We start from the raw sequence: 22886 nt of genomic DNA on the forward strand, positions 1-22886 counted from the left end.
GTAGCCTCTGTGGCAGCCGTTCATCAGAACTTGCCTCAATTTCTCTCCCGGCCTGGCCAACAGCCGCGCCTCCATTTCTCTCCAGGCCTCCACTGGGGCTGCTGATCAGCCCTGCCTTTCTGATCAGGCCCCATTGATGGGCCCAGAGATGCTGACTGGCATAGAAACTGACCAATCAGAACCAAATCTGGGTGAATGTAAGGAGATAATGGCTGCCTAGGAGGCGGACCTTTTGACGCTGACTGGCATAGAAACTGACCAATCAGAACCAAATTGGCCGCAGAGGAGGGCAGTTGAGGGAGAGATCAGGCCGGCAAGGGAGGGCAGTTGGGGGGCAAGATCAGACTAGCAGGGGAGGGCAGTTAGGGGCGATCAGGTAGGCAGGGGAGAGCAGTTAGGGGCGTGATCAGGCTGGCAAGGGAGGGCAGTTGGGGGCAACCAGGCTGGCAGGGGAGGGCAGTTGGGGGTGAGATCAGGACGGCAGGTAGAGAGGTTAGGGGCGATCAGGCAGGCAGGCAGAGGCAGTTAGGGGCGATCAGGCAGGCAGGCAGGCAGAGGGGTTAGGGGCAGTCAGGCAGGCAGGTGAGTGGTTAGAAGCCAGTGGTCCCAGATTGTGAGAGGGGTGTCCTATAGGAATCAGGCCTATACGGGTGGTCGGACATCCCCCAAGGGGTCCCCAATTGGAGTGGATGCAGGCTGGGCTGAGGGAACCCCCCTCTCCGTGCACAAATTTTGTGCACTGGGCCTCTAGTATGGTATAAAAATCCTTCTAACATTTTCCCCAATTTTATTCAATATATTTTTTAAATTGCGCCCTCCTTGCCCCATTTACCATATTTTAGCATTCTTCTAGGTCATAAACTACTCTTTCAGAAAATCATTTGAATGGCAATAGAATATTCAATATTTAAAAACTAACATGGATTAGTGAACAATTAAGATTTCATTTTTATACATAAGAAAACACAGAGAGATTAAACTATCTGCCCCAAAACAGAGAGAAGATAAAAGAAAAAAAAATCAGCCCAGCCCACATGCCTCAGTGAGGTCACAGTTCCATTCCTGGTCAGGCACATTCCTGGGTTGTGGGCTTAGTACCCAGTGTGGCATGTGCAAGAGGCAGCCAGCCGATCAATGATTCTCATCACTGAAGTTTCTATCTCTCTCTCCTTCTTCCTTCCTCTCCAAAATCAATAAAAAATTTTTTTTTAAAGAAGAAGATCAAACTTCCTTTCTACATAGCAAATTACATTTACAGTTCTCTATAAAATCTTTTATTTTTGCCCTTAAATCTTAGCCATTTCTGCCTGGCTAACATGGCCCAGGGGTTGAGCATCAACCTATGAACCGGGAGCTCATGGTTCGATCGGGAGCTCATGGTTCGATTCCCGGTCAGGGCACGTGCCCGGGTTGCAGGTTCGATCCCCAGTAGGGGGTGTGCAGGAAGCAGCCGATAAATGATTCCTCCCATCATTGATGTTTCTCTCTCTCTCTCTCTCTCTCTCTCTCCCTTTTTCTCTCTAAAATTAATAAAAATATACACATTAAAAAAAAATCTTAGCCATTTTTCCAATGTAGCTATCATATCTATGAAGTTTTTTAAAGTAAAATAATTCTTTTTCTATACAATGCTTACACAGAAAACATAAATGCTTTCCACAGACAAATGTAAAAGCAATTACATTAAACAAGGCAATAAAGAAAAATATAACTTACATCTCCAGCAAATGTATGAAAATATCCTCTAGGACTATTATATACAAAGTTATTGTATAGTTCTTGCTCCCACAATAGTTTCCCATCCTAGAAAAAAGTAAAAGCTAGAGTTACCAAGAAGATAATCTGTAGGAATAAAACAAAGATGACTAGTATTAAGGGAATTATTTATATTAATAGCTTTTACATATACACATAAAACATACATAATACATAAGTAATACACTATAATTTAATCAGCAATTTCTTAATAATATTAGATGTTTCTCTCATAAAAAGTACATACCATGTGAGTTTAATTCAGTGTGCTATGATATAATCTCATTAGCCAAGCATTCCCAAATACAGTTATACTTGTTCAATTACATAACTAGAACAATTACTAGATCAGTGTTAGATAGGAGTAGAATACTTTTGTACAAGCACCGATTATCAATGCATAATTTCATCAGCAATATTTATAGACTGTATACTATTAAATATTACAGGAAGAGTTCATGTTCTTTTTCTCAATTCTCTAGATGCTAGAAGGGTGAAATATACCTTCTCTGTACTGCTCATTAACAATCTCTGAATTCCTAACTTTTGCAGAGTAGCCTCCTAATTAAGACACTGGTATAAGCAGTATCAATCATGTGCAGAAAAAAAACAATGATTAGAGTGCACCAGGGTTAAACTATGGTTAAGAGAGCCATGGATGATTATCATACCTATGGCTCTAGTATAAGAAATATAATTAACCTTAATACCAAAGGTGACTAATTGCAAGTATTCAGCAATGGTTATCTACAATCGAAAATAAGTAGTTAGGGAAATACAATCATTGCCTAATTCTGAAATGAAAGGTTATACCTATACCAAAATTTAAAAATTTTTACAACACACTGTACATACACGATGATCACTATATACAGGAATTCCTTTCTTCTTAGTGAAGTTATATGTGCATTCCATTTCTAAACAGTACTTCTCATTGGTGATGAGAAATAAAATGGGGCAAAAGTAGGTTTTCAGTTGTGAGTAGGCAGAACATAAGAGTTTATTCTTGCATTATAATTTATTGTATTTTCCAAATCAAATAAATTTGCCCCATCTTGTATGTCAAAGGACTTAGAAATTTCTTTCAAACTATGCAGGGGTTCTCTCAATTCCCATAATCACTGCCACAGCAAGCCACTGTTAGTAACAGGAGTATGCCTCATCTCTCAGCTGTCTTGGGGTATGGAAATATAGATGTTAAGAAGCACTAACCGGCCAAAACCGGTTTGGCTCAGTGGATAGAGCGTCAGCCTGCGGACTGAAGGGTCCCGGGTTCGATTCCGGTCAAGGGCATGTACCTTGGTTGCGGGCACATCCCCAGTAGGGGGTGTGCAGGAGGCAGCTGATCGATGTTTCTCTCTCATCGATGTTTCTGACTATCTATCCCTCTTCCTTCCTCTCTGTAAAAAATCAATAAAATATATATTAAAAAAAAAAAAAAAAAAAAAGAAGCACTAACCGTCCTGGCTGGGGTGGCTCAATTGGTTGGGCATAGTCCTGTGCACTAAATTGCCAGTTCGATTCCCGGTCTGGGCACATGACCAGGTTTCGGGCTCGATCCCTGGTGGGAGGTGTGCAGGAGGTGGCCAATTGATGTTTCACGCTCACATCGATGTTTCTCTCTCTCTCCCCCACCTTCCTCTCTCTCTAAAATCAATTTAAAAATCTAAAAAAAACACAAAACCTAAAAAACACTAATTTACAAAGTGCAATTCCCTGGCCAAGTAGTTCAGTTGGTTAGAGCATCGTCCAGATACGCCAAGGTTGAGTTTTCGATCCCCCGTGTCAGGGTACATACAAGCATCAACCAATGACTGCATAAATAAGTAGAACACAAATCAATTATTTCTCTCTCTCTCCCTAAAATCAATCAACCAATCAATAAACAAACAAAAAATACTTCACTAGGCAATATGTGGCTGTTTATAAAACAACAATACACACACACAATACTCCCCTCTTCAAAAAAACAGAAGTGCAGTAGCTTAAATCTCATTTAATCTCAGGGAAATACTTTGCAACAGACCTAGATGGTTATCCCATTTCACAAATAATTAAGCTGAGGCCTAGAGAAGTAAAACAGTTTGACTATAATCATGGAAGTATCATGGAAGAGTTCAAAGTCAATTTTAGTTTTCTGTAATTATAATTCCATTATACTTATTGTCACATACAAATATTAAAGAGGCTTACCTACAGAAAAGGTTTCAAAAGGTAAATGGAAACTTCATCTCAGCAAAGAGAATTACTTTTATAACAGCTATAATGGATGGATACCTGACAAAGAACAGTCAATGTAGGACAATGTGAATGTGGATTTATGTTTCAGAGTGAGGGATACAAGGCTGCAAAAATGTGCACACACCCATCTTGAGAGGAACATACGGAAAAGTGGGCAGGAAATACATTATCATCATTATTATTTTTAATCCTCACCTGAGAACATGGAGAGAGAGAGAGAGAGAGAGAGAGAGAGAGAGAGAGAGAGAATAAGAATCGGCTGCCTTCCCAGATGTGTCCTGATCCAGGATCAAACCCACAACCTTGGTATATGCCCTGACTGGGAATTGAACCAGCAACCTTTTGGTGCACAGAAGAATGCTCAACCAACTGAGCTACTCCGGCTAGGTGCAAATACATTATTATATATACTGTATAATGCTTTAAACCTGAGCTGAGTAAATGACAGTATATACCAAACTAAAATATACTTTTGTAGTTCCCTGAAAGGACTATATATGCTAGTCTGTAGTATACAGGATGGAATAAAAGAGTATCATTAGAAAAGAAGAGAATGTGGAGAAAGCCTAAGACCCAAAGGCATAGAATAAACAAAGTAGTAGGAAGATAAAATAGGAAACTATTCATGTCTGGTTTAGGAGATGTTCCCATTTGGTCTCAATGTCCAGGCTTCGATATCTAAAACCAAGCTTTGCCCTTGTAATACTAATTTAAGTATAACTTAAATATTATATATGGTATAAATAAATCTATACTAAATTATAATTGAGGTAGAAAATCTAATCACCTGCAGTTTAGAGGAAGCAAAACAAAACTCACCTTGATATCAAATATTCTTAAAAAATAAGATCTCTGTGGATTGTCTTTAACCAGACAAGCAACACCACTGCACTTCTTTGACCACATACAATTCCGATCTGCTGCATATAACTGTACCACTGCTGAAGACATAGTCTGCAATATAAAAAATTTACAGCCATTAGGTTCAAAATAACACTCAACTGACTGCAGCCCCTGCTGACATATTGATGCAGTCTCCTGAGAGACACCGAACCAGAACCACCCAGCTAGGCTGCTCCTGAATTCCCAACCCATAGAAAAAGGAGTTAATAGTTATTGTTATTTCAGGTCACTACTTTAGAAGCAATTTCTTATGCAGTAACAAATAATAGCTATACTAAAAATAATTATTGAAAGCTAACATGTACTGATGCTTAAAATGTGTTAGAAAATGTGCTTAAGCACATTCAAATATAACTTCATTTAATTTTTATTACTATTATATCCTCATTTTATGCTTGAGAAACCTAAGGTTAAAGAGGATAAATACTAGTAATTTGTCCAATATCACAAACCTAAGTGACAGAGTTCAAATTCCCATGCAGATAATGTGAGTTCAAATCCTATATTCTTATTCCCTGTAATAAACTGTTTTCCAATAAAGTGAACATTCAAGCAATTAAGTAGTAGTATTAGTAAAGGCTGACTTCTATATGGCAAATAACCACTTTAGTATCGCTATTAAATCAAACCTGAAAACAAGCTACTAATTATAGTGCAGTGCCCTTTTAGATGCATAGGAGAGAGCTAATTCATTACATGCAATGGACACCTTAGTCCCCAGCATTCAGGTTTTCCAGTACACAATGTTGCCAACTCCCTCATAACTGTATCACAAAACAATGGAAATTTTCATTTAATTCTAAATTAAGTCATTTTATAGCATAATCTAGAATGCAACTATTGGATTTTAAGTTTCTATAAGAGTGGTACATACATATACTGGTACAGCACTTACAAATCCTATATAATAAAGAGGTAATATGCAAATTGACTGTCATGTCCTCACACAAGATGGCTAGCAGGGGGGGCAGTTGTGGGCAATCAGGCCAGCAGGGGAGGGCAGTTGGGGGCGACCGGGCCTGCAGGGGAGGGCAGGTGGGGGCAACCGGGCCAGCAAGAGAGGGCAGGTGGGGGCGACCGGGCCTGCAGGGGAGGGCAGTTGGGGGCGACCGGGCCTGCAGGGGAGGGCAGTTGGGAGCAATCGGTCCAGCAGGGGAGCAGTTAGGCGTCAATCAAGCTGGCAGGCAGAAGTGGTTAGGGGCAATTAGGCAGGCAGGGAGGCAGGTGAGCATTTGGGAGCCAGCAGTCCCGGATTGTGAGAGGGATGTCTGACTGCCAGTTTAGGCCCGATCCAGGGATCAGACCTAAACCGGCAGTTGGACATCCCCTGAGGGGTCCCAGATTGGAGAGGGTGCACAAATTTCATGCACCAGGCCTCTAGTCCTATATAATAAAAGGGTAATATGCAAATCGACCGGATGGCGAAATACTGACCACTAGGGGGCAGACGCTCAATGCAGGAGCTGCCCCTGGTGGTCAGTGTGCTCCCACAGGGAGAGTGCCACTCAGCCAGAAGCCCTGAGTTGGGCTCATGACCGGTGAGCGCAGCGGTGGTGGCAGGAGCCTCTCCTGCCTCCGTTGTAGTCAGTTGGACATCCCTGAGGGCTCCAGGACTGTGAGAGGGCGCAGGCCGGGCTGAGGGAAATCCCCCCACCGCCCCGCCAGGGCACGAATCTTGTGCACTGGGCCTCTAGTCGTATAATAATCATGTTTTCTGATCCAGTAATTTCATTCCTAAACTAAAAAATTATGAATTTAAAATATAACCAAAAAATGGCCCTGGCCAGGTGGCTCAGTTGTTTGGAGCGTAGTCCTGTATACCAAATGGCTGTGGGTTCGATTCTGATCAGGGCACATGCCTAGGTTGTGGGTTTGATCCCTGGTCAGGATACGTGCAGGAGGCAACCAACTGATGTTTCTCTCTCACATCAATGTTCCTCTCTTGCTTTCTCCTCCTTCCTCTCTCTAAAATCAATAAAAACATATCCTTAAGTGAGAAAAAATAAATAAAATATAACCAAATTTATTTTATTATGAATATAAAAAGACAAAATATGTATATAAATATATGCTAATTATTTTTTAATAGAAAGACTTTAAATATCCAGAAAGTGGAGAGGATTAAATAGTTATAGTAGATCCATTCAATGAATATTGGGCACTGTAATAAAAAATAGAGTACATTAAGATTTGAAGGTAATGCTGTTTTGATTACCAAACTATGCCTAGGAAATGACCCCCTATGATAAGAACTATTATATATACATGTACAAGTCTCTTATAATAATAATAAAAGTAAATAACTATTATATATATAAATATATATGTACAAGTACTTTATAATAACAATATAGTAAAAACTAAGATCAGTATACTGTTGGGGATCAAAATTTCATGAAGACATATATTCCCAGATAACAGTGCTCCATTTTATGTTGCAGACCAAACTCATCTTTGAATTTCACAGATAGTCATGAACAGGACACAGAGCAGCAGGAAAATGTCCACAAGAGACATTAAAAGTTATAAAGATAGCTTAGAAACTAGGACACTGGGCTTTAAAAAGGAGACTGAAGAATGTGCGTATGGCTCTGGCCTGCTCAAAACATACTGCGCTCTTCTGTAAGTACAGTCCCAGCATGATAGCTCCATAGGATCTCTAACTCTAAACCTTAGCATTGAAAACTACAGAAAAATGGATTTTGCATATATTATCCAATGGTGTAAGAGACGAGGTTAAAGAATTCAAAAATCAGATAGGAAAATTTGTTTTCTAAAAAAAATTCCTATGAATTACAGCCTTTTTAGTATGGTGCTGTCCAAATGCATTCATTTCTAAAAAGAAAAGCAGTTAGGAAACCAGATACCATTAAAGAGATCTAAAAATTCTCGTATTTTACTTTTTAACCAGAAAACAAAAAGTAACAGCTTGCAAAAGAAAAATGTCTTATTAAATAGAGTCTACTTCTATTATGGAAATTTCTTACCATAGGATTAACATTATAAAACATTGTCTAGATGTGTATGTGATCTTAAAACAAAAACAAACTCCCAAAACTAAAAATCCATATTTAAACGTTGATATAGGTTTAAAACAAATTCTTAAAATATTTGCTTAAAAAATAGAGACCCATGAAACAGTTTTATAATTTTCCATGCAAACACAGTTGGAATTATAACCTTATTCTAAAACAACTTATAGTATGTTAATATTAAAGAACCCAACTAATCTAAGCAATTTTCAGTAAGTGGATTTTCAAAATTTTGCTACAACCCTTTGTTAGTCCATTTCACTCCTTATCTAAACTGGCAAAGTCTGAAAATTATACACCTTTTAAGGCCTTTTCTGATTAATTTTCAGAACAATTATAGCGAATGCAAGAATAGCTTTACACATATAAAATGATATATAAATACTAGAAAAACTGACTATCCCTTAAACTCTAGACTGACAAGGGGTTTAATTAAGTTTTTAAAAACATTCCTTCATTCCTTTCAAGTAATTACAGCTAATCTACTCCATTACTTCTTGTCTTTCTTAATCAAAAAGGTATTACTTGAAAAACAATCTAAGGACAAGTGCTTAGGAAAGGCAATCTATTTCTTATTAGCTCAAAAATGTTAGGGTTAAAATTTGTTAAAAGGAAAAACAGTACTATATCAACTTTTGTAGAAATAGAGCCTATTTTACACATCTTGATATTACAGTACTGAGTTATTACAGTAACACATTCATCCTCAGAACTTTCATTTTCAAATAAGATGGAGGATGCCCCTGGTCAGTGTGCTTCAGTTGGTTATGTGTCAACCCAAGTACTGAAAGATTCCCAGTCAGCGCACATGCCTGGGTTAGGCTCCATCCCCTGCAGGGGCGTGCAGGAGGCAGCCAATCGATGTGCTGCTCTCACATCCATGTTTCTCTTTTCTCTCTCTCTCTCTCAAAAAAAAAAAAAAAAAAAAAAAGATGGAGGATGGATTTAGGGACAGGAATCTGTCCCACTGTCCTTTGGCAGGGCACTTTTACCTCTACTGGGTTGACTTGGCACCAGTCAAGAAGTATATCCTTGATTCCCTAAGTTCCTACTGTCTGCTTTTCCTTCATGTTTCTAGTGCCTTTTCGTGAGTCTTGTATAAATCTTATTACATCACGTCTTCTTCTAAAATAGAATTCTTTTCTATATTAACTTATTACCTATTAAATACATTGTTATTCCCTTAAGCACCTAAAATAGTTCTGCAAGCTATACTTTAATTTCACCTTGGCCCCTTGTAAGCAAATATTTATCAAATTAAAAACTGCATTTTCTGATTCTGATAAGAAATAGGGGAATGACCTTGATTTTAGGATACACACCCTGAAGTATTATAAAGGGGTATCCTATCAGCAACTTACTTCTCAAGTGACTAAAAAATAATAATATGTATGTACATATGAAGAGAGAATCAAGGTAAATGTTATAAACAGACTAATCTAGGTTAAAAATATATAGGAATTCTGTGTGTTTTATTTGCAGCTTTTATGTAAATATGAAATTACTTTGAATAAAAATATTTTAGAGCACAAATGACTCAAATTAATGTAAGACAGTCTCCTTCTACAGCCATGACAGTCTTCGGAAGGAGGCTCTTGTGGTTAAAGGAAATTAATTTTTAAAAAATATAATTTCAATGAATGTCTAAAATATAGTGAATGTATAAATAAAAATCAGTTGACTTAAAATATAAAATCTTTTCTATGATTACAAGGATCTAAATTAATGGTCAAAACACTCCAGCTTGTGTGTGTGTGTGTGTCCCAAATTTCTGAAATCTATTCTGGGAACAGTCATCCTAAATGTTCTCATTATATAAAAGAAGACTTTTCAACATGTTCCTAGATGCTCTGATAAAGTAGTCACCTGAAGTGTCACATTATTATCCTGAATATGAAACATTATAGAAGGAATTATAACAGTAAAGATAAAAAATTGGTTGAATTCTTATAATTAATTATGCAGTGATCTCAAGGAGCAATTGCCTAAATAACGTCTAACACTTCGGTTACATGGCAATCTAAAAAAAACAGAAAGAAATCAGCAATTTAAAATATAGAAACAAAACTCCTAAGTGGTGAGTATCACTGAAAATTATCGGGGAAAAGAAAACAAACAATTCACTCTGAAAAAGAGGAATGTTACTAACCTGGTAATTTCCACCGTGAGAAATAGTCAGAAAAACAAAGAAAAAGAAAAAGATAGAAATTTAAAAAATATATCAAGAACAGGAAGACATCACAAGAAACAGTTTACTTATTTACTTATTTAAGCAAAGCTGGAAGATTGGAAGAGGACGACAAAAGCCCTAAGTAACAAACAATTCCAATAGTGAAGGGAAATGGAGCTTAATAAAAAAAATAACTGCTGTCTTGGGAAACAAACACATCAACAGTCTTTTAGGTCTTAGTAGTTATTTAAGAAAACTACTGTGCCAGGCATATTCATTCACCAAATGTTTACTGAGTACCTACCATGTACTCAGGACTGTAATAAATGAAGGTGAGGTGGATATGAAAGTGGGGTCAAATACAAAAATGAATTAGACAGAATCCTCATGAAACATGTTTTCTAATGGGCAGACAGACATTAATAACTGTTACTGATGCTATAATGGAAAAATCCAGTATGCGAGGAAAATGTAAAACCTACCTAGTGTGGGAAGGCTTTCCTAAAGTGACAATGTATCTAAAGAATAAAAAGGGGTGAGTCTGGTGAGCAAAGTAGAGAGAAGGTAATATCCTAGGTAGACACATCAATAAAGACTCAACCATGGGGAAGTGCTAGGGGAGTTTTGGGAGCTGTATAGGGTGGAAAAGAGATTAGTGGTATGGAATGAAGTTACAGACTTAAAGTAACATCAAACATGGCTCAACTCTGTGGTATTAAGAGATAAAACAACCATATACAGTTTGGAAATCTTGTTTGGAGATGTGGTACAGTGGTATTTAATGTGTCTCAGTAACCTAGTTCTTGTATACTCTCCGCCCCCACTGACCTGGGTGTGTCCAGCTGACTTACTTTAACCAGCAGGACCTCAGGAAATGTAAGTAGAAGCTTGAAAAGTACTTGCACATTGTGGCTTGCCCTCTTGGAAGTGCTGCCAGGCATATTCATTCACTAAATGTTTATTGAGTACCTACTAAGCGCTGCCCTAAAACTTGGAGTGAAAGACCACATGGAGAGCAGGATCCCAGTCATCCTACCTATCCTTGTTGAGCCTAGTTCCCATTAGACATGCCAGCTGAATGCATCTGCATGAGTGAACCTAGGTGACAGAAATAGACTAACCACCCAGCCAATCCACAGAACTGTGATAGCTGATATTTCTTTAAGTCACCAAGTTTTGAGGTGGTTTGTTTGCAGCAATAGATTAACAGATATACAGGACTGTTTAAATATACTAAAAAACAATGAACTAGAATAGATGGTTCTCTTTCTTCCGTTCCTTTAAATTGGACTTATGTTTAAAGTCACCAAAACTTTTAAACTAGAACTTATAAAAGTTTTAGAGCACACTCTCATTACCAGCACACATGCTTTTTTTGGAACTATTTTAAAAATTATTTCATATTCAAAAGCCTTACTAAAAGGTATGTGCTGGGCAACCGAGAAGGCTCATCACTAAACCATAGCCACACATCAATCTCATATAGTGACTGTGATTTAAATTCATACATTTAGAAAATTGTAAATTGTGACACAGACCTCTAAACAATCAAATTTATAGATGCTACAAGAGATAAAATTTATAGATGCTAAAACTACAAATGGTATTCTTAATTTTTGACTTGAAAGACAATCATACACAGATAAAGGTGATCTCATTATAGACTGGGTCATGTTTATAAGCAGGTGAGGACACTGTTAAAGGGTAGCACAGAGATATGGCTTGCTCTTTTCTGCCTCTCCCTTCTCTGTAGCTCAAGTGGACCTGATTAAAAGTTTTTATTTTCTTTCTTCTTCTGTCTTTTTACTTTTTGTCTAACTCTCTCTTGCAAAATCAGTTGAAATTTGATAAAACCTGATGTTTGGGTTTTAATGTTCAGGTTATGAAAGTAGAAAAGAGCTCTCCTAGGATTCCCACTTTAGCTCATGGAAGTTTAACATTACCAGCTGAGACCCAAGCCTTAATAACAATAACAGCAACACACACACACACACACACACACACACACACACACACACACCTGTGCAAGTAATAGTTTGGGATAAGAGTGTGAAAAAGTAGGTATTTTAGTCACTGATAGGATTTGAGTATTCCTGAATCATAGAGCCAAATACCATCTGATATCATTTCACAATAAATTGATCAAGCATATAATCCAGTTTCCCTCACTTTACAAATGAGATAAAATTTATTTTCAAAGGTCATATATTGCTCAGCTCTGGCTAAATTTCCCAATCAGCTACTCATTTTATATTTACCATACTTTACTCATTGATTCAACCCAGTTCCCAATTTGTCAAAATTTTTCCATATCCCATCTCAATGATTTTACAGGATCTGTATGTCCTTGACATAATTTTATTCCTCTACTGATCCCTTCTGGACTAAGAGGAAGGTTGGCAGAGGTGGTGGTGGTGGGAAATAGAGGATTGCTGGTGCATGAGAAAAAAATTCAAACAGATGTGATGTATAGGTCCATGGTAGATTTACCATGAAGTCAGTTAAATGTACATTTCAGGGTCCTTTACTTGGAAGAGCCCCTTACAAGGTCTGGCTCGTTCTCCTTTGGGACACATGAGGTAGCACCAGCACCAGCCTCACGCCTAGGCACTCTCATGCCTAGGCACTCCTCACCAGCTATCCCTAAAGGTGATACTAGAACTTCCATCAAGGATGCATTACACTTCTACATCTGCCCAAATCCAGCAATATCCTGTCTTCTCTTGGAGCACATGATACATTTAGATCCAATCTTGCCTGTTAAAAGTATTAGAGATGTCTTTTTTTCCCCCATTGACTCCCCTCTTCCAAACTACCGTCCCCTTCTCAGGCCTTCATCTACTATTGTCTGTGCCCATGGGTTATGCACATAGGCACATAAATTCTTTGGTTGATCTCTTCCCACCCATCTCCCTCACCCCTCTGAGAATCCCGTCTGCGGCATGCTTCCATAAACTTTGTCAATTTATTTTGTTCATTGGATTCCACATATAAGGGACATCATGTGATATTTTTTCTTTTTCTGATTGGCTCATCTCACTTAGCATAATGCTATCCAGGTCCCTCCATGCTGTCTCAGAGGGTATGAGACCGTTCTTTTTTACAGCTGCATAGTATCCCATTGTGTAAATGTACCACCACTTTTGTATCCATTCATCTACTGATGGGCACTTGGCTGTTTCCAGATCTTAGCTATTCTAAATAATGTTGCTATAAACATAGGGATGCGTATATTCTGATTGGTGTTTCAGGCTTCTTAGGATATATTCCTAGAAATGGAATCACAGGATCAAATGGAAGTTCCAATTTAATTTTTTGAGGAAATTCCACATTGTTTCCCAAAGAGGCTATACCAGTCTGCATTCCTACCAGCAGTGTACTAGAGTTCCTTTTTCTCCACATCCTCAACAGCAGCACTTATTGTTTGCTGACTTATTGATGGTAGCCATTCTGGCAGGTGTGAGGTGGTACCTCATTGTCGTTGTAATTAGCATCTCTCTGGTTAGTGACTTCAAGCATTTTTTTCATGTCTCTTGGCCATTTGTATGTCCTCTTTGGAGAGGTGTCTACTTAGGTACTCTGCCCATTTTTTTAAATTTTCTTTATTGGATTTCCTCTTGAGTTGTATGAGCACTTTATATATTTTGAAAATCAACCCCTTATCAAATATACTGGCAAGTATGTCCACCCATACAATGGGTTCCATTTTCAATTTGATGTTGGTTTCTTTTTCTGTGTAGAAGCTTTTTATTTTGATGTAGTCCCATTTGTTTATTTTTTCCATTGTTTTTCTTGCCCTAGTTGCATCAGTGAAAATTTTGCTACATGAGATGCCTGGTATTTTGCTGCCTACATTTTCTTCAAGGATTTTTATGGTTTCACAACTTACATTTATATCTTTTATCCATTTTGAGTGTATTCTTGTATATGGTGTAAGTTGGTGATCTAGTTTCCTTTTTTTACATGTGCCTCTCCAACTATTCCAACACCATTATTGAAGAGACTATCTGTACTCTATTGTATGCTCTTGCCTACTTTATCAAATATTGAGAATAATGACTTGGGTCGATTTCTGGGTTCTATGTTCTGTTCCATGGATCTATATGCCTGTTCTTGCGCCAGTACCAGGCTGTTCTGAGTACAGTGGCTTTGTAATATAACTTGATATCTGGTATTGGGATTCCTCCAACTTTGCTCTTCTTTCTCAAGGTTGCTGCAGCTATTTGGGGTCTTGTTTAGTTCCATAAAAATTTTTGGAGTATGTGTTCTAGATCTGTGAAATATGCTATTGGTATTTTAGTAGGGATTGCTTTGGGTAGTATGGACATTTTAATGATATTAACTCTACCAATCCAGAAACACAGTATATTCTTGCACTTGTTTATATCTTCCCCTCTTTATGCAACGTTCTATAGTTTTCTGAGTACATGTCTTTTATCTCCTTGGTTAAGTTTATTCCTAAGTATCTTAATCTTTTTGTTGCAATGGCAAGTGGGATTGATGTTTTAGATTCTCTGAGAGTTCATTAGTGTTGTATAAAAATAACTAGAGGCCTGGTGCATGAAATTTGTGCATGGAGGGGGGGTGTCCCTCAGCCCAGCCTGCACCCTCTCCAATCTGGGACCCCTTGACCCCTGCAGGCTTGATCACCCCCAACTGCCCTCCCCTGCTGGCCTGATCACCCACAATTGCCCTCCCTTGCAGGCCTGGTCCCTCCCAACTGCCCTCCCCTGCTGGCCAGCTTGTGGTGGCCATCTTGTGTCCACATGGGAGCAGGATCTTTGACCACATGGGGGCAGCCATTTTGTGTTGGAGTGATGGTTAATCTGCATATTACTCTTATTAGATAGGATAGGGGCCTGGTGCATGGGTGGGGGCCAGCTGGTTTGCCCTGAAGGGTGTCCCAGATCAGGTGGGGGTTCCCTTGGGGCATGGGGTGGCCTGGGCGAGGGGCCTGTGGTGGTTTGCAGGCCAGCCACGCCCCCCGGCGACGCAAGCGAAGGCCCTGGTATCTGGGATTTATCTTCTACAATTGAAACTTTGTAGCCTGGAGTGGAGCCAAGCCTCCTGCTTGCTCTGATACATTTCTGTTGGGATTTATGTATCTTCTATAATTGATACTTTGTAGCCTTAAGCGGAGGCCAAAGCAGGCCAGGGCTGCAGAAGCTTGGCTTCCTCCACTGCCGGGGGCAACCCTAGCCTCCTGCTCTTTCCAGCTCCGTGGCTGCCGCCATTTCTGTTTGGGTTTATGTATCTTCTATCATTGAAACTTTGTAGCCTTGAGTGGAGACCTAGGCCGGCAAGGGCAGGCGGAAAGCATGGCTTCCTCCATTGCCGGGGAAACCCAAGCCTCCCTCCTGCTCTCTGTGGCCGTAGCCATCTTGGTTGGGTTTATTTGCATATTCACTCCTGATTGTCTTGTGGGCGTGGCTTGTGGGTGTAGGAGGTATGGTCAATTTGCATATTACTCTTTTATTAGGTAGTATTATTAGGTAGGATTTCTGGGTGTTAATTATACTGCTACATTGCCTAAATCATTTGTTTAGTCTAGCAGTTCTTTGGTGGAGTCTTAGGGTTGTCTATGTACAATATCATGTCATCTGTGAATAATCGGAGTTTTACTTCCTCCTTTCCAATTTGGACGCCTTTTATTCATTATTCTTACCTGATTGCTGAGGCTAGAACTTGCAGTACTATGTTGAATAAAAGTGGTGAAAGAAGACAAATCTGTCTTGCTCCTGTTGTGAGGGGAAATGCTTTTAGTGTTTGCCCATTAAGTATGATGTTGAGTGTAGGTTTGTCATATATTACCTTTATTATGTTGAGGTATGATCCATTTATTTCCACTTTGATGAGAGTTTTTATCAAAAATGGGTGTTGGGTTTTGTCAAATGCTTTTTCTGTATCTACTGATATGATCATGTGATTTGTCTTTCAGTTTGTTTATGTGATGTATTACATTTATTGATTTGCGAATGTTGCACCAGCCTTGCATACCTTGAATAAAATGCACTTGGTCATGGTGTATGATCTTTTTTAATACATTGCTGGATCTGATTTACTAATATTTTGTTGAGGATTTTAGCATCTATGTTCATCAGAGATATTGGCCTGTAATTCTCTTTCTTTGTCGTGTCTTTATCTGGTTTTTGGATTAGGATAATGCTGGCCTAGTGAAAAGAGCTTGGACGTGTTGCTTCCTCCTGGATTTCTGGAATAGTTTGAGGAGGGTAAGTGTTAATTCTTCTTTCAATATTTGGTAAAACTCCCCTGTGAAGCAGTCTGGGAAGGAGCTTTAGTTTGCTGTTTTTTGTTGTCTTTTTAATTACTACTTCAATCTGATCAGTTATTATTGGCCTACTCAGAGTTTCTGATTCTTCCTGATTTAGTTTTGCAAGCTTGTATTTTTCTTAAAATGAGTCCACTTCATCCATGTTTTCTAGCTTGTTGGCATATTCATAGTATTTGCTTAGAATCCTTTGTATTTCTGTGGTGTCAACTCTTCACAACTTTCATTTCTGATTTTATTTATTGGGGTCTTCTCTCTGTTTCTTGATGAGTCTGGCTAAAAGTTTGTCAATCTTATTTATCTTTTCAAAGAACCAGCTTTTGGTTTCATTGATCCGTATCTCATCTCTTTCTGCTCTGATCATTATTATTTCCTTCCTTCTTACTCCTTCTCCTCCCCTCCCCTCCCCTTCCTCCCTCCCTTCCATTCATTCTGGGCTTTTCTTCTCTTTCTAGTTATTCAAGCTGTAGGGTTAGAAAGTTTATTAGCATTTTTTGTTTTTTGAGGTAGGCCTGTAGTGCTATGAACTTCCCTCTCAGGGCTGCTTTTGCTGTGATCCATAGGTTTTGGGTTGTTGTGTGTTCACTTTCATTTGTTTCTGGGAAGTTTCTGATTCCTTCCTTGATTTCATTGGTAACCCATTTCTTGCTTAATAACATGCAACTTAGTCTCCATGTGTCTGAATGTTTTAGGATGTTTTTTATTGTAGTTGCTTTCCAGTTTAATGCCATTGTGATCTGAGAAAATGCTTGATATGATTTCTATCTTCTTGAATTTGTAAAGACTTAGTTTGTGTCCCATCATGTGGTCTATCTTTGAAAGTTCCACATGCACTTGAGCAGAATGTATATTCTGCAGCTTTGGGGTGAAATGATCTGAAAATGTCTATTAAATCCATTTGTTTAGTGTGTCATTTAGGGTTGCTATTTCCTTATTGATTTTTTGTCTAGAGGATCTATCCAGTGATGTCAGTGAGGTTTCAAGACCCCTATCATGGTTATATTGCTGTCAATCTCTCCCTTTAATTCCTCCTGAATTTTTTAAAAAATATATTTGAGTACTCCTAGATTGGGTGCATTTATGTTTACCAGGGTTATGTCCTCTTTTTGGATCAACCCCTTTAGTGGTCTTCCTTGTGTCGTGTTATGGTCTTCATTTTGAAGTCTATTTTGTCAGATATGAGTATTTTTGTACCCCAACCTTTTTTTTTTTTTTTTTTTCAATTTGCCTGGAAATTTTTTTCCCATCTATTCACTTTCAAATCTTTTGTTCTGAGGTGGATCTCTTACAGAAAACATATATATATATATATATATCCTGTTTCCCTGAAAATAATATAGTGTCTTATATTAATTATTGCCCCCAAAGACACGCTAGGTCTTATTTTCAGGGGATGTCTTATTTTTCCATGAAGAAGAATACGGTACACATTTATTGTTAAATGAAAATAAATGAAATTTATTACCTGTATACGGTACGGTAGTACGGTAGTTGTCAACACAAACCAGACGAACTGTGAATCCTACAGTATCAAGAATTTACTCATTTATTCAATGACAATCATGTCATCATCTTCTGGAACATCATCATAACAATCCAATTCCTGAATTTCCTGGTGAATTTCTTGTGACTACATTTCTTTCAGAATCAGTGGACCAAATCTCTCATGTTTACCAATAGCACTGTCTTTAAATGAGTACTTCTTGTCAAGGTAGCCTGCTCGCAGTGCATTTGCAATGCAACTGTCAGTGATTTTCTCCCATGAATTCTTCACCCAAGTCACAACTTCTTGCAGTTTAGGTTTCACAAAGTTTCCATGCTGATTTCTCTCCATTCTATTTTCAATGTAGTCGTTAATTTCCATGCGCAAATTGTCTTTGAATGGCTTGTTTATTGCAATATCAAGAGTCTGGACATAGGCCGTCATTCCTGCGGGAATCATTATCTGATCTATTTTTCTTTCATAAAGAAATGTCTTCATGTCTTTAGCGCGGTGAGTGCTGGCTGCATCCCAGACTAGCAGACCTCTTTGGCTCCCTCGCATAACAAGTGGCAGCATTAAATCGACCCACTTCCTTATAACTGCTTGTGTGGCCCAGGCTTTTTCAGTTTCAAGAATTAAAACGCCCAAAACACGTTCAATCTTTTCCTTCTTGCCCTTAGAAATGATTAAAGGTGGGATTTTAGTGCCATCCAGACGAATTGCCAAAATACAGGGAACACGTGCACTTTCGTAAGCAGTGGAGGGAATGTACGCTAAGGAGGCACCCCGCTGTTCAATTGTTGTTTGAGATGATTGGCCCATAAACACTGCAGTTTCATCCATAGCAATCATGTTGGAAAGATTGTATTTAGAGAAGTCAGCATCATCAATAAAGGACTTGAATGCAAGTGCTCGCTTAATAACTTGAGTATCTTCCAACCTAAACAATGTTGGTAGATCTTCTTAAAGACAGTTCACTTCGCTGAAGGAAATTATCCAGCCAGTGTTGTGATGCTTTGAAGTCTTCGGGGGCTATGTCAAACTGTGGAGCCATTGCAAGGGCAAATTCTTGAATCTGAGCCCTATTCACAACCAAAGCCTTTGCTCTCCTGTCAACAACCCATTCACAGATCAGGTCTTCCAGCTCAGAAAATAATGGTTGCTGACCTGATCCACACTTGCGCTTTTTAGCATTTCCCTTGTCCACTTGTTCAATGAGGTTACCATACTCTGCTCGCCATTTTCGGACCAATTGGATACTCGACATCTTCTCTTTGCAGAAAGCAGTAAGATTTTGGCCCCAAGAGTCTTCCACGATTCCTTTCTTGTACTCCACGGAGTAGCTTTTTCTTTTTGCGCTCATTTCTAGGGGTAAAAAAAAGGAATTGGGCTATCAAGGTGGGGGAGGGGGATCACTCAAAATGACACAGGGGGGATTAGAAGGGGGAATCAAAATGGCACAGGAGAATCAGAGGGGGGATTACCATTTTAGTAACCCCTTTTGATCCTCCTGTGTCATTTTGATTGTCCCCTCTGATCCTCCTGTGTCATTTTGATTGCCCCCTCTGATCCTGTATCATTTTAAGTGATCCCCCTCCCCCCACCCGTGCCACTGAACACCTTCACCAGACATCCCCCCTACCCTTTTATCAGACATTTACCCCCTGGGGCCTGCCTGGGGACTGTCACTGGGCTTGCTGGGGCCTGGATCTGGGCTGGAGCAGGGTCTGCCACTGACTGAGAACCTTCAGTCATCATGAAGGCGGCCGCGAGCATCAGGTAGTGTCACCAGAGACAGACGAGCACTCACCACCTTCGCCGCGTCCCGTCCGCTCTAATCCTCCTGTTCTTCTACACGCATCTGCGAAAGTCTCCTCCTCTCTCCCGCCCCGTGCTCACCGCTTACTCCGACCTCCGCTCCGCCTCCACACAGCAGTGACGTCAGGACTCCGCGTAACGTCACTGGTTGCTAGACGCCAGTTGGGGCGGCCCTAGCGACCAGTTTACGGTAAATTAATTTTCATTCTGAGACAGAGCCTGGGGCCTTATTTTCGGGGTATGCCTTATATTTCACTCAGAAGGAAACCTGTAAGTAGGTCTATATTCGGAGGATGTTTTATTTTCGGGGAAACACGGATATATATATATATCATGTCTCCATATCCATTTAGCTACCCTAGGTCTTTTGATTGGAACATTTAAGCCACTTATATTTAATGTTATTACTGATAGATACTTATTTGTTGCCATTTTTATTCTTTATGCCTATGTTCCTCCCTCTCTATTTCTTCTTACAACAGTCCCTGTATCATTTCTTGAAGTGCTGGTTTGGTGGTAATAAATTCCTTTAGCCTTTTTTTTTTGTCTGAGAAGCTCCTAATTTCACCATCAATTTTGAATGATAGCTGTGCTGGATAGAGTAGCCTTCAATTCAGTCCCTTGCTTTTCATTACTTTGTATAATTCATGCCACTCCCTCTGGGCTGAAGTGATTTATTGATAAATCAGTTGACAGTCTAATGAGAGCCCCTGTGTAGGTAACTTTCTGTCTCTCTTGAAGCCTTTAAGATTCTTTGTGTTTAACATTTGGCATTTTAATTATGATGTGTCTTGGCGTGGGCCTTTTTGGGTTCATGTTGATTAGGACTCTCTGTGTTTTGTGGACTTGTGTGAAACCATGCCAGGGAAGTGTTCAGTCATTATTTCTTGAAACAGGTTCTCTAGTCCTTGCTCAGATTCTTCTTTTTCTGGTACTCCAATTATGCGGATGTTATTACATTCCATGTTGTCCCAAAGCTCCTCCTGTTTTTTGATATTTTGTTTTCCAACTGCTACTTTGAATGTGTTTTTTACTAGCTTCTCTTCTAATTAGCTGATCCCGCCCTCATATTCTTCTAGTCTACTGTTGAATCTTCCAGAGTATTATTTATTTCAACTGTGTCATTGTTCATTTCTCATTGATTCTTCTTTTTTTACAAATCTTTATTGTTGAAAGTATTACATATGGTCCCCCTTCCCCCCATTGACCTCTTCCAGCCCGTCCCAGGTCTTCATCACCTGTGTCCATGGGTTATGCATATATGCATACAAGTTCTTTGGCTGATCTCTTCCTAGCCATTCTCCCCTAGCCATTGGTTCTTATTGTTTCAACCTCATTTTTAAAATTATGTTTTTCAAAATTGATTTTAAAGAGAGAGAGGAGAGGAATAGATAGAAACATCGATGAGAGAGAAACATGGATAGGCTTCTTCCCGCATGCCCCCATTGGTATTTGAGCTTGCAACCCAGGCATGTGCCTTGACCAGGAATCGAACTGGTGTATCCAGGTTGATGCTCAACCGCTTTATTCATGTTGGTATAGTTCTCATTAAGTTACTTATAATTCTCATTAAGCTGTTTGTAGTTCTAAGTTGCTTCAGCACCCTTATAACCATTACTTTGAATTCTTTTCCTGACAAACTACTTGCCTCCATTTCATTTGGTTCCTTTTGTGGTGAATCTTCCTTTTCTTTCATTTGGGGGTTGCTTCTTCGTCTCCTCATTTTAGGAGTCTGGTAGTCTGGGGCACCCGGCAAGGCAGGCCAGGGTAGTGGGGGCATTTCCACGCATCCAGAGGTGACTGGCCATGCGGGGTTGCAGCAGTGGGTCCAATCTGGTGGCTCCAGGTTAGATGCACAGGATTGCTGTGGCGGGTCTGTGTGTCTGGGGGTGTCAGGTCACATCTACCAGGCAGTGTCAGATGGTTAGGGCGGCAGGTCCCTGTGTCCAGGTGGGCCACGTGTCAAGGTAGCAGGGAGGACTGAGCACTGTTCCCTGGTGGGAGGGGTGAGGTAAGCTGGACGCTGCTCCACTGGTGGAGGGGCTGGGGCAATATGGCAGAGCAGGCTGATCGCTCTGCTCATGGACGCGTCGGGGCAGGTTGGGCAGGGCGCCTCCCCTCACCAATATGCCAGGCCCCACGCACTGCTTGTAGTGCAGCCAGCTGGTCCTCCATTAGGTACTCCATGTTGCTATGTCTGTTCTGTATGGCCAGTGTGTCTGGTGTTTAAGGTCCCAGCAGTGGGGCCATGTGCATCTGTCTGAGGCCTAGGGGCACTGGTGCAGAGCCGTTCCCCGCAGCCCCTTCTTGTGGAATACCCTCCTGCTCCTTCAAATTGAGCACTATCCCAGGCCCAGCAGCACGTAGTTGGCAGCTCCTCTGACAGATGTGCCTGAACCACTCCCCCTGGAGCTCCCACTCTACATAGCCCTAGCTGGTTTGGTGGATAGAGCATCGGCCTGTGGACTGAAGGGTCCCAGGTTTGATTCCAGTCAAGGGTACATGCCTGGGTTGTGGGCTCGATCCCCAGTAGGAGGTGTGCAGGAGGCAGCTGATCAATGATTCTCTCTCATCATTGATGTTTCCATCTCTCTCTCCCTCTCCCTTCCTCTCTGAAATCAATAAAAAATATTTTTAGAAAAGATCCCAACCTTCCATTTCAGTTCCATCCTCCCTCTCTCATCCTTTTACTTGGCTAACACTGCTCACCTTTCAAATCTCAGTTTTCATCTATAGGATCCCTTAACTGACCCCCCCCCCCAAAAAAAAAGAGTTAACACTTAACCTGTTATATCCTACTAATTATGATGATAAGCAACAAGAGCTTGCCTAACAAGATACTCTGATCAGCTTCAGTCATCCAAATCAGAGGAAAGCAGCAGCAGTTGCTCTTTTCAATAAGCCTGCCTTACTAAGAAAATTACCTTCAAAAAAGTCAGTGGACTAGTCAGGTAATTAGGTCCTCTCAAACTACACAAATGGTTGGGTTATACTTTTTTTTTAATGAACAGGAATTGTTAAAGAATAAGATGAAATACATAATCACAAAGTTGACAAGAAGCAAATCTGCTGAGAAATTTAAAATTCATTTAGAAAAAAACAAAAAGCTTAGAACAGGAAAATGTATGATCTCTGATACAGCTAGTAAGTACATGGGTTTCCCCACTAGGACTCATAATACCAATAACAACTCTC

The 22886-nt window shown here is 39.8% G+C and overlaps 1 protein-coding gene across 1 annotated transcript in view; it reads right to left on the minus strand.

The window, feature by feature from the left end:
* The window catches only part of WASL (WASP like actin nucleation promoting factor), an 87105-nt gene that overhangs the window by 43215 nt on the left and 21004 nt on the right, over window positions 1-22886 (minus strand). The window contains exons 2-3 of the mRNA XM_080663370.1: window positions 4816-4950; window positions 1717-1803 (exon numbers count right to left, since the gene is read on the minus strand). Of these exons, the coding sequence (XP_080519496.1) occupies window positions 1717-1803; window positions 4816-4950 (222 nt within the window). The remainder of the gene's footprint in view (window positions 1-1716; window positions 1804-4815; window positions 4951-22886) is intronic.

This window comes from Plecotus auritus, assembly GCF_963455305.1.
Source record: "Plecotus auritus genome assembly, chromosome: 4".
NCBI lineage: Eukaryota > Metazoa > Chordata > Mammalia > Chiroptera > Vespertilionidae > Plecotus > Plecotus auritus.